Source organism: Microcaecilia unicolor, chromosome 9 (genome assembly GCF_901765095.1).
Source record: "Microcaecilia unicolor chromosome 9, aMicUni1.1, whole genome shotgun sequence".
In the NCBI taxonomy this organism is placed as follows: domain Eukaryota; kingdom Metazoa; phylum Chordata; class Amphibia; order Gymnophiona; family Siphonopidae; genus Microcaecilia; species Microcaecilia unicolor.
In genome coordinates this window covers 49151940-49168791 of record NC_044039.1, presented here as the reverse complement: position 1 = coordinate 49168791, position 16852 = coordinate 49151940, and the positions used below count along the sequence as shown (strand labels likewise).

Below are 16852 nucleotides of genomic sequence, written 5' to 3'. Positions count from 1 at the left end.
AAGTTTGCTCTCTATCTCCACCTGCTGGTAGATGGACACAACCCACCAGTCTATGGATTGATCAGCATGATGATATGGAAATGTTGTTTGTTTCCTTCCTCTTTTGTTCTCTACCACTCTGGGATGATGAACGTATCTCATACTTAATCTAACACCCATCTTCCATGACAAGTCTCTAATAATCTTTACGATAATTCAGTTACCAAGTTGTCCAAACATCTGGCCTTCCAGTTTCCTGTCCCCTGCTAAAGAGGATCTGGCCTCTACCAATCTCTCCATATAGACCAGGTTGGTTTCTGGGGAGCTGTAGGCTACTGGTACCAACAAACTGGCCTGCAGTTCCTTTATCTGCCATTAATCAAGCTCGCCCCAGGCTTAAAAAGGTGTTTTTGGTAATACTGCAACCTCCCAAGCCTGCTTCTATAACCACCACAAAATATGACAATTGTATAAGGTTCAGGCAGAATGAGAAATCAAAAGCAAGCTACTACTATTTAAATTTGGAGGTTGAGGCACCATATAAAAATGTCCAGTTTGAGAAGAAGTACGTCTTAACTTCTTCCAATGTCTTCAACAAGTACTCAAGTTATACAGTGCATTTGATCATCTCTTTGATCTTAGCCTTACATTTACTTGGTAATTTCTCAATAGATACTTAACAGGTATCAAGTGATAAATTACTTAGCATTCAGACCACTCAGATTCTAGCCATTGCCAAAAACCATGCCTGCTCTCCCTCCACATCTATAACAGCACCCTGTAATTAACTTTGGCCAAATTAAGGTTCCCAGCAGAAATTTCCCTGGAAACTAAGCACCATTTCTTTGTTCTTAGCCAAAGATATTTTTATTTAAAAAAATCAATCATGACAAAACAAAATGCAGGTAAGCTTTCTATCAAATTAATGGGTCATTATCCTATCACTGTCACAGTTTCAGGCAGACTGAATAATACATATTATTATACACAGAGCTGGAATCAGCTTGGAAGTCAGATTTATTATCCTAGGACCTGCAGTTTGAATCACAGATTCAGTGCACATCCTTATCCAGCAGAATGGTAAAGCAAAAAACATTATTGGTATAAGAAGGCTGATCTCAAACAGGAGGGAGAAAAGGCACAGGGAAAGGGCTATCCACCAATCAAACCAGACATTTGCCAGCCATGTGAAAGCCTTCACAATCCAGCTACAGTGAAATTTGTGTCCTGCAGAATGCAAGACTAAGGGCGCTTTTCAAGGGTCATTTACTCAGGTAAATGAGTATCTGAAAATTGCCTGCCTTACCTTGGCTAAATGTATGTGTGGGGTTACACAACAGGTGTATTTCTGGGTAAAACAGACAGCATTCCTGCTGGCGTGGATAACCTAGGAGGCAGGAAAGGAAACCAATGGATGTAGACTGCTCTACAATGAGGCATCTCTCAAATTACAGATAAGGTGCAGAACTTCATCTTTTCAAAATTTGCATGCAACATCTTCCATGGAAAATGTGTTTACAGAAAAGACAAGTGGTAATACTCAAACTGAAAGTAATCAAATATTTTCAGTTTGGAAATGGATGGAAGATACTGTGGGTGAAAAGTACCATGGACATTATGACACAGTAGACAGCTTGACAAAACTGTTCCTTTAAAAGTAAGTCGGTAGACGTTGACTTCCGGTGGAGTCATGAGGCAGACAGTGGACACTGAATAGCGATGCTCCCCGCTTCCTTCCTAAAAATCTGCAAAATAACCTGAATTAGATTACTGACTACCTACCCCGCGTGAGTCAGTTCTTCACTAAGCCTCTTAACTGGTGTGTTTGAGCTCTTGGGGGAGTTTTTCCTACTCTTATGGCAACAAAAAGCTTGCGCAAAGGAAACGACAACAGCCAAATTGTGGAGAACAATATGGTACTGCATGCACATCCGCTAAGCCAATGGGTGAGCTAGCAATGGACTGCAGAAATAATCTCTGATATGAAAGCCTCTGTAGAGGCTGCTATTGACAAAAAATTACAGCAGTTTTTCGACAAAATTGATAGTGCCCATAAGAACCTAGACAGTTTGGGCCTGGAACTGGATGAGACGCAGCAGCAGACTGATGTGGTGGAGGACTCTCTGCATCGGATGGAGACTAGGAAAGACAACTTGGTTAAACAGCTAAAGGCCCTTGCTGACAAAATCAAAGATCTGGAGAATCAGGCTACACATAATAACTTGCGCTTAGTGGGTATTTCGGAGAGTGTTCAAGAAGGAAATTTGTTGCATTACTTGGAGACTTGGCTTTCACAGAGTTTATACATGAGTGCTCACCATGGTCCTCAGGTACTACCCATAGTGCAGGGGTGGCACTTTTGATAAGTAAATCAATACCATATCAGCTTCATAAGATGCTGGTGGGATGGGAGGGTAGATATGTGTTGGTCCACTTGACTGTTCAAAGCTGGTCATCCTCAATGTTTATTCCCCAAATGTTTTTTGCTCTTTCCTTTTTTCAGACACTGATTAAAGTTGTTGCACCACATAAATCTTAAATCATTTACTATTGAGAACATCATATATCCCCTTGACTTAACTATGAAAATCTTAAGATTCACAATTGACCAATTCCTCACTCTAGATAACCAAAGTTGCAAAGTGGTCTTAAGTGTCTTCAATTCATTATGGAAATTGAAGACACTAAGACCATTCTTCGTAAATCAGTCTTCCATACCATGGTTCAATCCTTAGTCCTAACAAAATTTGATTACTGCAACTCTATTTACCCAGGACTTAAAGGTGATCTTCTCAAAAAAACTACAAACCGCTCAAAACACTGCCACACATCTCACCTTCAGACTACCACGCTTCGCCAAAACAACCCCCCTTCTGTACAATTTGCATTGGCTGCCAATAGAATATCATTCAAGCTATGTACCTTCATTCACAAAATTTTGTCCATTTACCACAGGCCCTACATCTCCCCTGTTGAGCCTTGATCAGCTCTTTAAGGCAGGAGGGAGGATTTGGATTTAGCTCAAGGTGAGTTACATTCAGGTGCACTAGGTATTTCCCTGCACCCAGCAGGGCTTACAATCTAGGCATCTAAATGAGTCAATGGACACTTTTAAGGTGATTTGCCCAAGATCACAAGGATTGGCAGCAAAATTTGAACATGGCCTCCCTGGTTCTTAGCCACTGCTCTAACCATTAGGCTACTCCTTCACTCTATGCTTTCTGCACTCTAACCACTAGGATGTTAAATCCATACATAAGGATACATAGAGATATACTTTTCTCCCTTCACCCACTGAAACCAAAGCTTGTTTTACATTTCCAATTTATATATTAATGTTTTTAAATCTCTTTTTCATTTCCCTAATCTTTGCCCCATTATTTTGTGTTCCCAGACTAACTTCATTCAAAGGCCATGTTTGAAAAGTGAGTTTTACAAGTTTCTTCACAGACAGGTTGAACCTTGTCAGATGTGACAAGCTGTGAAGACATGGCATGCTTTCCCACTGCACTAACATTGTGGTTCTTGTGTCAGGTGGGGATGGCCAGCTTTCCTAACTCCTGCACCAAGATGTCCCCCCCCCCCCCCCCCACCAATGACTAAAACAAAGTCTCAGCCATCTTTCACCATACATCTCATATGTTCAGACCAATCTTTTTCCTGTCAGGCATTCAGCAGCTGTGTCAAGTTTTCTATGCCCATCCATGCCGTTCCCGTGCCAGTCTTATACCGCCATACTAAGATTTCTCCTTATCCCCTAATATTCATTTTTCCACATTAATTTAATCTCCGACAGTCTCAAAACTTTCCCACACATCGCTGAGATATAATAATCTTCTTCTCCTTATGGCACTACTGACAGTTTACTAGCTTTCCCTGTCAGGCATGACCCCTCAAATACCAACTAGGTCAATGCCCTATCTTTTCCCTAGACTGGTATAACAATGTCAGACCCTTTTCTCTCAGATTTTTCAGCAGCTGTGTCATGTCTTATTTTTTCCATTACTTACCCTGGCCAATATTTCCAATAAGATGAGTGGAAACATTCTTGTTGTGAATCCTACCAGATGTCTGGTGCAGAACCACGTCACGAACCGGTGTTTCCCTGCAAGAGGATGGAAAAAGAGAACAAGACACTGTTAGTGTTGAGGTGCATATTACGGATGCAAATTGAGACTCGTGTCATTTGAAAGTGAGCTACAAAGTCCAGCTGATGAAGGACAACCTGCTATTTCGCTGAATATAAGCATTAATACTAACATGTTTGATGCAGGAACTCTTACAAAAGAAATTCCCACAAACCAGGAAACAGTAGTAGTAGCAGCCTCACCCGCATATTTGTGAATTCCCTACAGATTCTAAAAATTGGCAGTTTCCAATGTCACTCCTAGCAATAAAGCTACAAAATGCGGAAATTATACCGAGGGACCGGTTAGTGTGGAGTCCAGTAAAACAGGCATTGTACTGTTTTCCCTTATCACCTTTTCTCAACTCAGTCAAAATGTTCATCCCACATTGTCATCAATTTCTGGCTACTACAAAAATTTCAAATGGAAAAAGCTATATGAGAAAGTTCCAGAACATCGAGAAAGTTCAGACCACAAAAAATGCAATGTCATGTGGTGCATGCTTGAATCTGGTTTGAAAACTGGTTGAATCATCAAGCATCATTTGCAGAAAGGTATAGAGAGTAAAGCATATTTGTAGAAAAGATACTTTGAAGACTTCTTGACGTTACACTTTTCTTAGCAGAGAGACTGGGCGTCTAAATGGCAGATGTTTAATGTGAGCAAGTGCAAAGTGATGCATGTGGGAAAGAGGAACCCGAACTATAGCTACGTAATGCAAGGTTCCACGTTAGGAGTTACCGAGCAAGAAAGGGATCTCGGTGTCGTTGTTGAACCCTCTGCTTAGTGTGCTGCGGCAGCTAAGAAAGCAAATAGAACATTAGGTATTATTAGGAAAGGAATGGAAAACAAAGGTGAGGACGTTATAATGCCTTTGTATTGGTCCATGGTGCAACCGCACCTCAAATATTGTGTTCAATTCTGGTCATCGCATCTCAAAAAAGATATGGTGGAATTAGAAAAGATACAGAGAAGGGCAACAAAAATGATAAAGGGAATGGGATAACTTCCCTATGAGGAAAGGCTGAAGCGTCTAGGGCTCTTCAGCTTGGAGAAAAGATGGCTGAGAGGAGATATGATAGAGGTCTATAAAATAATGAGTGGAATGGAATGGGTAGACATGAATCGTTTACTTACTGTTTCCAAAAATACTAGGACTAGGGGGCATGCGATGAAGCTACAAAAGTAGTAAATTTAATACGAATCGGAGAAAATTTTTCTTCACTCTGTGTGCAATTAAACTCTGGAATTCATTGTCAGAGAATGTGGTAAAGCCAGTTAGAAGGGTTTAAAAAAAGGTCTGGACGGCTTCCTAAAGGAAAAGTCCATAGACCATTATTAAATTGACTTGGGGAAAATCCACTGCTTATTTCTGGGATAAGCAGCATAAAATGCACTGAACTTTTTCAGGATCCTGCAAGGTATTTGTGACCTGGATTGGCCACTGTTGCAGTGGCATAGCTAGGTGGGGCCATGGGGGCCTGGGCCCCCCAGATTTCATCCAAGCCCCTGGTTTTGCTGGTGGGGAGGGGGGTCCCCAACCCCCGCCAGCCAACTTCAGCGCCAGTCTCCTCGCCTCCCCCCACCCTTGCCGCTCCCCACACCAAATATGGTAGAGATTTTGCTTCTGCAAGGTCTTTACGATTTCTTCTCTCTACATTTAAATCATTTTCTTCTTTTTGTAGAGTTCATTTCTCAGTTTCTGACTAATATATTTGCAGAGTTTTACTGCATAGTCAGAGGGATCTTGATTTTAAGTCCTTTTGGGGGGAGGGAATGTTCTTCTTACAGTGTATGAGAAAGAAAAAGGTGGCTGTTCAGCTTGGTTTCCTTTTTTAGTCACTTTGTTCGTTTTCTCAGATGACTATATGACGATATCTTCTGTCTAGGATAAAGTAGTATGATAGCTGTGCTAGTACACTTCTCCCCTACTTACAAAGCCGTGCTAGCAGCTGCCACTGTAGCAAAGCTGACTCTGCCCATTCAAAGAGAATGGGCTGTGTCGGCATTACGGCACCAGCAGCCACTAGCACAGCTTTGTAAACAGGGGGATTTGAAAGTTAATAAAAATAGAAAATACGAACATCTTTTGCTCATACAGTACTGACCTAAGGAAGGTGGTTTTGGCCTCTGAAAGCTAGTAAAAAATGTATTAAATTAGTCCAATAAAAAAAATATCACCTTATTTTCCAGTTTTCATGTATTAGCCTTTTTTTTTTAATTAATTTAATCAATATTTACAAGAAACATCTTGCTTAGGAAATTGTCAGTTAATTAGGAATTTTTACATAGGTAAATAAAAAAAAGAAAGAGCAAATAAATCTTTACACTTTCAAAGTCCTAAGACACTCAAGTCCATAAATGGAGATCCAAGATTTAAATAATCTAAGGGAGAAATATAACATAGGAACAGATTATAAGGTAATTCTTCTCTGCTAAGATATTGTACACCTTCTTTAATGCTTCTCCATTTTAAATGAGACTATTAGTGATGATACATGAACAGGTTCAGTAAACACATACTTCTTACCCCCAAGCCTTACTATGCACTTGCAGGGGTATCTTAAAAAAAGGTGCCCCCCCAAGTGCAAAATAAGGAGCAAAAATTGTTTCCTCCGTCGTCGTGTCTCCTTAGAGACATCAGGGAATAACATTATTCTAAACCCCAAAAAGGGTTTCTCCTTGTTTCGGAAAAACAGACGGAAAATCCAATTTTTGTCAGGCATTAATGCAGACAGTTGCCACCAAAGTAGCGGCCATCGCTAACTCAGAGTCAGAGGTCTCAAGCAAAAGAGAAACGTCCATCGATTTTTCAGTCTCTTGATTCAAATTCTTCTCTGGGACATAGTATACTTGGGAAAAGGGTGGGAAATCCTTTTCCAAGATATTCAAAACTTCACAGAAATAACGTTCAAACATCTCAAGAGGAAGAACATTTTGGGGCTCATTTTCAAAGCACTTAGACTTACAAAGTTGCATAGGTTACAATGGAACTTTGTAAGTCTACGTGCTTTGAAAATACGCATCGTTGTATCTTAGGAAAGTTGACAAATCTCAGGTTATGATTTTTAGTGAAATTATCAAACACCTCCATTTTTTGCCTGAGATTCGTCACATCTTTTAACATCGTAGTTTGTAACGTTTTCAACTTCATAATCCTTTGATCAATTTTTTCAACTTTTTCATTTAAAACTTTAGTCTCTTCCTCCTTTTTTTGTAAGTCAATTTCAATAAGCTTTACTTTTGGTAAAACCTCGTTAATCTGCTTAAGAAAAAGTTGCCCCAGATTAGACATTAAGTCCCACAAAACGTCTAGGGTCACTTCCTTTGGTTTGACCGCTAGCTCTTTAGGAAGTTCAAACCTTGCTGAAGACTCTTCACGATCCTCACTTTGTCTCCCCTCATTTCGCGCCGGCTCTGTGGGCAAACTGCCCTCCATTCCTTCCTCAGATAGAAGTGACGCTTCTCCCCGGCGTTCTTCTGGGCCCGTACCTTCTTCTGAGGGGGACCCTGTCGGGTCAGAGAGGAAGGAGCTTGCGCCAAGCGGCTGAAGAGGTGGAGTACGCACTGCGGGGCTCAAAGTTGTTTCTAGACTGGGGGAAGCCGAAATCTCCCTTTCGCCGGCGTTCCCTAACGGAGGCGTTCTGCCTTCTTGTACAACTGTCCATGGCCTCATAAATCAGTCAATAGGACCCGGTAAAGGGGATGAAAGCGGGGAAGCTCTGCCCGCTACTCTCCCTCTGCGTTTAGGCATCTCTATAGGAGCGAGGTTCAGAGCGTCCTAGCAGAGCGCGGCCATCTTGGATCTTCTCTCATGTATTAGACTTTAAAGTGGACTAACACAACTACCACACTACTTCATGCAGTGATTTTGTACACCACAAAGCCCTGCTTCAGATGATCTATGATGTCCATTTTCAGACATGCTTCAAAATAAAATCCCTGGTAGTCCCCCATGAACATGAGTAAACCACCATGCCGTGAATTCTCCAAGATTTCACACAGGTGGCACCTACAATAGAGTAATACCAGATCTGCCACTGTAAATATGAAGCGTTGCTGTCACCATGTGGTAGATTTTGGAAGAACACTGCTTGCTATTAGGTAAGGAATGATATTTTATATTTTACTCAAAACTTCTCATGCTGAAACAAATCATTCATTTGATAAAACAGATTCTCACCTGTTCTAGGTTTTAAACATGCATATATTTAACACCAGGGAAAAAAAGTGTCTCTTTTTTTTAAATTTAATATACTAGTGAAGTCTTTTTAGTAGTAAAGTTGCTGATGATTGCAACAACTCAATCCTTTTTAAGTCGGAACATGAAATTTTGCAAAAAAAAAAAATGCTTAGATTCCAAAGTCTCAATTACCTTCATACCTAAAATAATGCAATAGAGCATGCATGAATTCAGAACAATCCAATACTGAGCAATGAATAAAAATGACAGAGTCATACACATTATGACTTAATTTTTCCAGAAGTCTTGAGATGTCCTTCTTAAGAAAAGAAAAGAACGAGATGGGCTCTTTCCTCCTCTGCCAAATTGCAATATATTGACTATTCCACACATATTCCTGAGAGACATAATCCTGAGAAAGCTAGTTGGTAGAGCAGTCTTTTACAGCTAAAGCGAAGTTACTTACCTGTAGCAGGTATTCTCCAAGGACAGCAGGCTGATTGTTCTCACATGTGAGTCGGCGTCCACGGCGGCCCCAGGAACGGAGATTTTCCAGCAAAATCTTCAAACTCTTTGCGACAGCCAGTAGTGTGGAATGAACACACTGTGCATGCGCGGCCATCTTCCCTCCCGCGCATCCATTCCCGCCTAAGTTATGTGAAAAGCAAAGAAAGAATAAAACAACTCCAAAGGGGAGGTGGGCGGGTTGCTGAGAACAATCAGCCTGCTGTCCTCAGAGAATACCTGCTACAGGTATGTAGCTTTCGCTTTCTCCGAGGACAAGCAGGTTGCTTGTTCTCGCATGTGGGGTATCCCTAGCCCCCAGGCTCACTCAAAATAACAAAGAAAGGTCAATTGGGCATCGCAACGGCGAGGACACAACTGAGATTGACCTACGAAGCAACAGCTGAGAGTGCAACCTGGAACAGAACAAAAATGTGCCTTGGGGGGGGGGGGGGGGAGTTGGATTCTAGACCCCAAACAGATTCCGCAGCACCGACTGCCCGAACTGACTGTCGCGTCGAGAATCCTGCTGAAGGCAGTAATGAGATGTCAATGTGTGGACTGATGACCACGTTGCAGCCTTGCAAATCTCCTCAATAGTGGCTGACTTCAAGTGGGCCACTGACGCTGCCATGGCTCTAACACTATGAGCCGTGACATGACCCTCAAGAGTCAACCCAGCTTGGGCATAAGTGAAGGAGATGCAATCTGCTAGCCAATTGGAAATAGTGCGTTTCCCGACAGCAACTCCCTTCCTGTTGGGATCAAAACAAACAAACATTTGGGCGTACTGTCTGAATGGGTTCATCCGCTCCACATAGAAGCCCAATGCTCTCTTGCAGTCCAATGTATGCAACTGACGTTCAGCAGGGCGGGTATGAGGACAGGGAAAGAATGTTGGCTAGACAACTGAATGGTTCATATGGAACTCCGACACCACCTTCGGCAGGAACTTAGGGTGAGTGCGAAGGACTACTCTGTTAGAGTGAAATTTAGTATAAGGAGCATGGGCTACCAAGGCTTGAAGCTCACTGACCCTACGAGCTGAAGTAACAGCCACCAAGAAAATGACCTTCCAGGTCAAATACTTCAGATGGCAGGAACTCAGTGGCTCAAAAGGAGGCTTCATCAGCTGGGTAAGAACGACGTTGAGATCCCATGACACTGGTGGAGGTCTGACAGGGAGCTTTGACAAAAGCAAACCTCTCATGAAGCGAACTAAAGGCTGCCCACAGATAGGCTTACCCTCTAAACGATAATGAAAAGCACTAATTGCACTAAGATGAACTCTTACGAAGTTGGTCTTGAGACCAGACTCTGACAAGTGTAGAAGGTATTCAAGCAGGGTTTGTGCAGGACAACAGCGAGGATCTAGGGCCTTGCTGTCACACCAGAAGGCAAACCTCCTCCATTTAAAAGAGTAACACCTCTTTGTGGAATCTTTCCTGGAAGTAAGCAAGACTTGGGAGACACCCTCAGAAAGACCCAAAGAGGCGAAGTCTACGCTCTCAACATCCAGGCCATGAGAGCCAGAGACTGTAGGTTGGGATGCAGAAGCGCCCCTTCGTTCTGAGTGATGAGGGTTGGAAAACACTCCAATCGCCACGGTTCTTCGGAAGACAACTCCAGAAGAAGAGGGAACCAAATCTGACGCAGCCAAAAGGGCGCAATCAGAATCATGGTTCCGCGGTCTTGCTGCAGTTTCAGCAAAGTCTTCCCCATCAGAGGTATGGGAGGATATGCATACAGAACGCCTGTCCCCCAATGCAGGAGAAAAGCATCTGACACTAGTCTGTCGTGAGCCTGAAGTCTGGAACAGAACTGAGGGACCTTGTGATTGGACTAAGTGGCAAAAAGATCCATCGAGGGGGTGCCCCACTTCCGGAAGATCTTGCGTAACCATGCTCGGGTTCAGCGACCACTCGTGAGGTTGCATTATCCTGCTCAATCTGTCGGCCAGACTGTTGTTTACGCCTGTCAGATACGTGGCTTGGAGAAACATGCCGTGACAGCGAGCCCAAAGTCACATCTGGACGGCTTCCCGACACAGGGGCGAGATCCGGTGCCCCCCTGCTTGTTGACGTAGTACATGGCAACCTGGTTGTCTGTCTGAATTTGAATAATTTGATTGGACAGCCGATCTCTGAAAGCCTTCAGAGCGTTCCTGTCACGGTCTCAGGCTCTCGGACACTGGCACCATGTGAGCCCTTGGACCGCTGCCAACAAGCGGCTGCAGTAGGCAAGACCCTCAACCAGGACTGGGTAAGCAAGCAAGGCAGGAGAAGCTGTAGACAGGCAAAGCTGGAACAACCGAACTGGAACCACAGGACTGGAACTACAGCAGTAGGCAGGCAGGGAATAAGGAGGACAGAGCAATCGGCCTTCACCTGCGCTTGACCACCATTCCCCAGGGGTTGAGCCCCCAGGTGCAGGCGGGCGGCAGGACTTACTGGACAGACTTGCAGACAGACCAACAGGATACTAAACAAGCTTGACTAACACAGGGTTCGGGACTTCTGAGGATACGGGATTCTCAGACAGGGAATAGGATACAGAACAAGCTTGACAGAAATAGGGTTAGGGTTCAAAACAGAAGTGTCCACAGGCACCCAGACAAGAACCAGGCATACAGGTAAGACACAAGACAAGACGGAAGTGCTCCTACAGCACAGCAAGACAGAAGTCCTCCTATGCACAGCAAGACAGAAGTGCTCCTATCAGCATCAGAAGGGTAAAGCAAGGAAGTCAAAAGGGCAAACAGCACAGCACGACAGAAGTGCTACTATCAGCACCAAACACTAACCTGGACCTTTGGCGTTTGCAAAGGCAAAGCAGAAAGTTTCCAGGTGGCTAATAAGCCCATCAGCAGCTGAGCTCAGTTGCAGCAATCTCAAGGCAGCTAAGGGTGAGGCTAGCTGCCAAACTTCCAAGCAAGACTGAAGGGCTAAAATATCTGGACCGGACTGAAAAGAGTCTGGAAAGTCTATGGCAGCCACCGGTTCTGGCCACCAGAGGGCGAGAGGAGCACAAACCAAGAAAAAAGTCACAAACGTGACAGTTCCAGATCGCTCACAGCTCCAAGAGATTGATCTGAAGACCTGATTACTGGAGGGACCAAGCTCCCTGAGTGTGGAGCCCATCTACATGCGCTCCCCACCCCAGTAGAGATGCATCCGTGGTCAGCATTTTGCGGCTAAGGAATCTGGACAGGACGTCCCAGGGTCAAATTGGAGACCTGATTCCTGGAGGGACCAAGCTCCCTGAGTGTGGAGCCCCATCTACATGCGCTCCCCACCCCAGGGGAGATGCATCCGTGGTCAGCACTTTTTGCGGTTGAGGAATCTGGAAGGGACGTCCCAGGGTCAAATTGGATCGAACTATCCACCAGTGAAGGGAATTGTGAAAATCGGTGGACAGCTGGATCACACCCTCTAGATTCCCCGCAGCTTGTTATCTGCTCAGTGGACCCTAGCTACCCAGTGGTCTCATGTGCAGGCGTGCCATGGGCGTCACATGAACTGTGGAGGCCATATGGCCGAGAAGTCTCAACATCTGCCGAGCCGTGATCTGCTGAGATGCCCTGGCCATGGAAACGAGAGACAGAAGGTTGTGTGCTCTCGTCTTGGGAAGATAGGCCCGAGCTGTCTGAGAGTCCAGCAGAGCTCCTATGAATTCTAGTTCTTGAACTGGAAAAAGGTGGGACTTTGAGTAATTGATGACAAACCCTAGTAGCTCCAAGAGTCGAATAGTCATTTGCATGGACTGTAGAGCTCCTGCCTCTGAGGTGTTCTTCACCAGCCAATCATCGAGATAAGGGAAAACAGCCACTCCCAGTCTGCGTAGCGACATTGCAACAACCGCCAGGCATTTTGTAAACACCCTGGGCGCGGAGGCAAGCCCAAAGGGCAGCACACAATACTGAAAGTGCTGTGTTCCCAGACGGAATCGCAGATACTTCCTGTGAGCTGTATCAGAATGTGAGTATAAGCATCCTTTAAGTCCAGAGAGCATAGACAATCGTTTTTCTGAATCATGGGAAGAAGGGTGCCCAGGGAAACCATCCTGAACTTTTCTCTGACCAGATATTTGTTCAGGGCCCTTAGGTCTAGGATGGGACGCATCCCCCCTGTTTCCTTTTGCACAAGGAAGTACCTGGAATAGAATCCCAGCCCTTCTTGCCCTGGTGGAACGGGCTCAACTGCACTGGCGCTGAGAAGGGCGGAGAGTTGCTCTGCAAGTACCTGCCTGTGCTGGAAGCTGTAAGACTGAGCTCCCGGTGGACAATTTGAAGATCTGGAAATCAAATTGAGGGAGTACCCCAACCGGACTATTTGAAGAACCCACCGGTCAGAGGTTATGAGAGGCCACCTTTGGTGAAAAAATGTTAACCTCCCTCCAACCGGTAGACCGTCTGGCACAGGTACGTTTATGGCGGCTATGCTCAGCTGGAGCCAGTCAAAAGCCCGTCCCTTGCTTTTGCTGGGGAGCAGCAGGGGCCTGTCTGGGCGCACGCTGTTGATGTGAACAAGCTCGCTGAGGCTGAGCCTGAGAAGGCTATCGGGAAGGTGGATTGTACCTACGCTTATTGTAAGCATAGGGAGCATTCCTCCTGCCCCTGAAAAGCCGTCTACCAGTTGAGGTAGATGCTGAAGGCGCCCATTGGGAGAGTTTGTCAAGGGCGGTTTCCCGCTGGTGGAGCTGCTCTACCACATGCTCGACCTTCTCACCAAAAATATTATCCCCCTGGCAAGGAACATCCGCAAGCCGCTGCTGGGTCCGATTGTCCAGGTCAGAGGCATGCAGCCATGAGAGTCTGCACATCACTATACCTTGAGCAGCAGATCTGTATGCAACATCAAAAGTGTCATAAGCACCCCTGAACAGGAATTTACGACACGCCTTCAGCTGCCTGACCACCTCCTGAAAAGGTCTGGTGTGCTCCGGAGGAAACTTATCCACCAAGTCCACCAGTTGCTTAACATTGTTCCGCATGTGGATGCTCGAGCAGAGCTGGTAGGACTGAATTTTGGACACGAGTATACAGGACTGGTAGGCCTTCCTCCCAAAAGAGTCTAAAGTCCTAGCTTCTTGCCCCGGGGGCGCCGAGGCGTAATCTCTAGTACTTCTGGCTCTCTTGAGAGCGGAATCCACAACCGCAGAGTCGTGAAGTAACTGTGACCTCATCAACTTAGGTTCTCCATGGATCTGATACTGGGATTCTGCTTTCTTGGGGATGGTGGGATTAGATAAAGGTTTCATCCAGTTCCTCAGCAATATCTACTTGAGGACATTATGCAGAGGGGCAGTGGATGACTCTTTAGGTGGCGAAGGAAAGTCCAGGACCTCGAGCATCTCAGTCCTGGGCTCATCCTCATTTACCACAGGGAAGGGAATGCCCACAGACATTTCACGGACAAAGGAGGAGAAGGACAGACTCTCCGGTGGAGAAAGCTTCCTCTCAGGTGAAGGAGTGGGATCAGAAGGAAGACCACAAGACTCCTCGGAAGAGAAATATCTGGGGTCCTCCCCTTCATCCCAGGAGGCATCCTCCTTGGTATCGGGCAAAACATCACGAACTACAGTCCAAAACCGGGCCCGTCTCGACGTCGAGGAACCATGGCCTCGATGGCGATGTCGAGAGGTCGACTCCCCTGCCGCCGGCGACGAAGCTCCCTCCATCGACGTCGAGTCAACCTGGGTGGCAGCCGAGGCCGATGCCGCAAGCGGTACCGACGTCGGGGACCTCACCACAGGCGCAGAGCCAGCCGCCGCTTGCATCGACAATACCGAGGACGCAAGTACCCCTTGGTACCGGAACAGAGCGCTGCAGCAGCCCTTCCAGAAGCCCTGGAAGAATGGCTCGGATGCTTTCCTCCAAAGTCGCTGTCGAGGAAGGCTGGAAAGCTGGTGCCAGAGTCGATACCAGGCTGTCTGGAGAGCGACGCATCGACACCTCCTGGATAGAGGGTGAGCGGTCCTCCCGGCATTGACGCTTTCCGGGTGCCGAATCCCTCGACGCCCCAGAGCTCCCGGTACCGTGTCTCGAAGGAGACCTGTGCCGATGCTTCTTCGCCTTCGCTCGAAGCACGTCACCGGTACTCCTCGGTACCGACGAGCACATGGAATCCACATGCCTCCTCGGGGTCGGGTCCGACATGGGTCGGTCCCGGGGGGGGGGGGGGGGGGGGGGGAGGCTTGCCCAGTAGGAGCCCTCAAGACAGGTGGAGACCCACTCGACGGCCCACTACTCCCAGCTACAGGTGAAGTCCGGACAGCCATTACCTGCGCTCCCGATGTCGATGCCATCCCCAGCGCTTGGTACCACTGTCGATGTTGACGCCGAGGAATCAGCTGGAGCTCCAAAAAGACGGTCCCGAAGAGCTCTTTTCAACGCCTGCGTCTGCTTTTTCAAGCTAAGACACAATTTGCAGGCTTCTGGGCGATGGTCGGGCCCAAGGCACTGTACACACCAGGAGTGCGGGTCAGTGATCGAGATAGACCACTGGCACCGAGCACACTTCTTGAAGCCGCTGGTAGGCTTCGAGGACATCAGTGGAAAATCGCGGTGGTGAAATCAAATGGCTCGATCATACCAACAAAGGGCACTAAAAGAGGAACCGTGGATGGGTGGCCAAAAAGGCCGCAACGGAAATCGAAAGGAAACTTACCAGGTGTTTTCAAGGCAGAAACTAGGTTCGTGAGCCCCTGGGCCACTGCCGAGGAGCAGCAGTGGCAGGCAAAACCACCCCCAAATCAGAGACAAGGCAGAACACTGACAGAAACTGCTAGCCTTCACCTGCACTTGACCGCCCTTCTCCAGAAGTTGAGCCCCTGGATGCAGGCGGCCAGCAGGACTTAGCGGACAGGGCAAGCACTGGATACCAACTAGGCTGAACAGGGACTGAGGGACAGAGGGGAAAGGAATATACATGGGCAGCAAGGCAGGAAACTGGGCTAGGACTCACAGACAGTCAATACTACACAAGTCAGGAAAATGGACAAGCTAAAGGACAGGAACTGAAAGCTGCCAAGCAGCCACTGAAACAGGGTACAAATACTGACAGACAAGAGACAGGACTGAAAGCTGCCAGGCAGCCACTAGCAAGAGACAGACAACCAAGAACTAGACACAGAAATACAAACAAGAAACAAGACTAGGAAACAAGCAATAAACCTAAGCTAAACTACACACAGACTAACTAGAATCAGTCAAGGAACTATACAAGAAACCAGACTAGGCAGAAGTGCAGCAAAGCACCAACAAACCAGGGACCTTAGACGATGCAAAGGCAAACACAGAAGTTTCCAGGTGATTAATAAAGCCCATCAGCTGCAGGAATCACAAGGCAGCTACGGGTGCTGTTCAGGCACAAACAAGAGAAGCAAGTCTGGCAGCCCGGAAGATCTGGACTGGACTGGCTGAAGTCTGGAATGGGTGACAGTGCATAGCAGCCACCGGTTCTGGCCACCAGAGGGCAAGGTGAGCACAAACAAGGAAACATTCACATACGTGACACCAGGGCAAAAACTAGAAAAAAACGTTTTGGGGTTTTTTTTTTAACTATCTGGAAAAAAGAAGAAAAGGGCGACCTAAAACAAAAAGAAAGCGATAAACACTACAAAAGGGCGACAAAATTTTTCCTGGGACCTGCGAGAGAGAAACAGACACGCTGCCACTCTCCACCGCGGAAAAGAAAAAACTGAGGTGGGAACAGACACCCGTGGGCAGGAAGATGGCCACACATGTGCAGTGTGTCCGTTCCACGCTCTACTGGCTGTCGCAAAGAGTTTGAAGATTTTGCTGGAAAATCTCCGTTCCTGGGGCCACCGTGAACACCGACCCACATGTGAGAACACAAGCAGCCTTGACCTGTAGCATAATAATAGTAAAAATGACCAAATATAAACAAATACAATAAATGAGGTACGTTTACTGATTATATATATACTAGTAAAAAAGGCCCGTTTCTGACACAAATGAAACGGGCGCTAGCAAGGTTTTCCTCGGAGTGTGTATGTTTGGGAGAGTGTATGTGAGAGTGACTATGTGAGAGACAGA

General features: G+C 46.2%; 1 protein-coding gene across 2 annotated transcripts in view; it reads right to left on the bottom strand.

The window, feature by feature from the left end:
* The window catches only part of ITFG2 (integrin alpha FG-GAP repeat containing 2), a 272555-nt gene that overhangs the window by 150694 nt on the left and 105009 nt on the right, over positions 1–16852 (bottom strand). For both annotated transcript variants that reach the window (XM_030214748.1, XM_030214747.1), the window contains exon 7: positions 3990–4084. In XM_030214748.1, coding sequence (XP_030070608.1) covers positions 3990–4084 — 95 coding nt within the window. The remainder of the gene's footprint in view (positions 1–3989; positions 4085–16852) is intronic.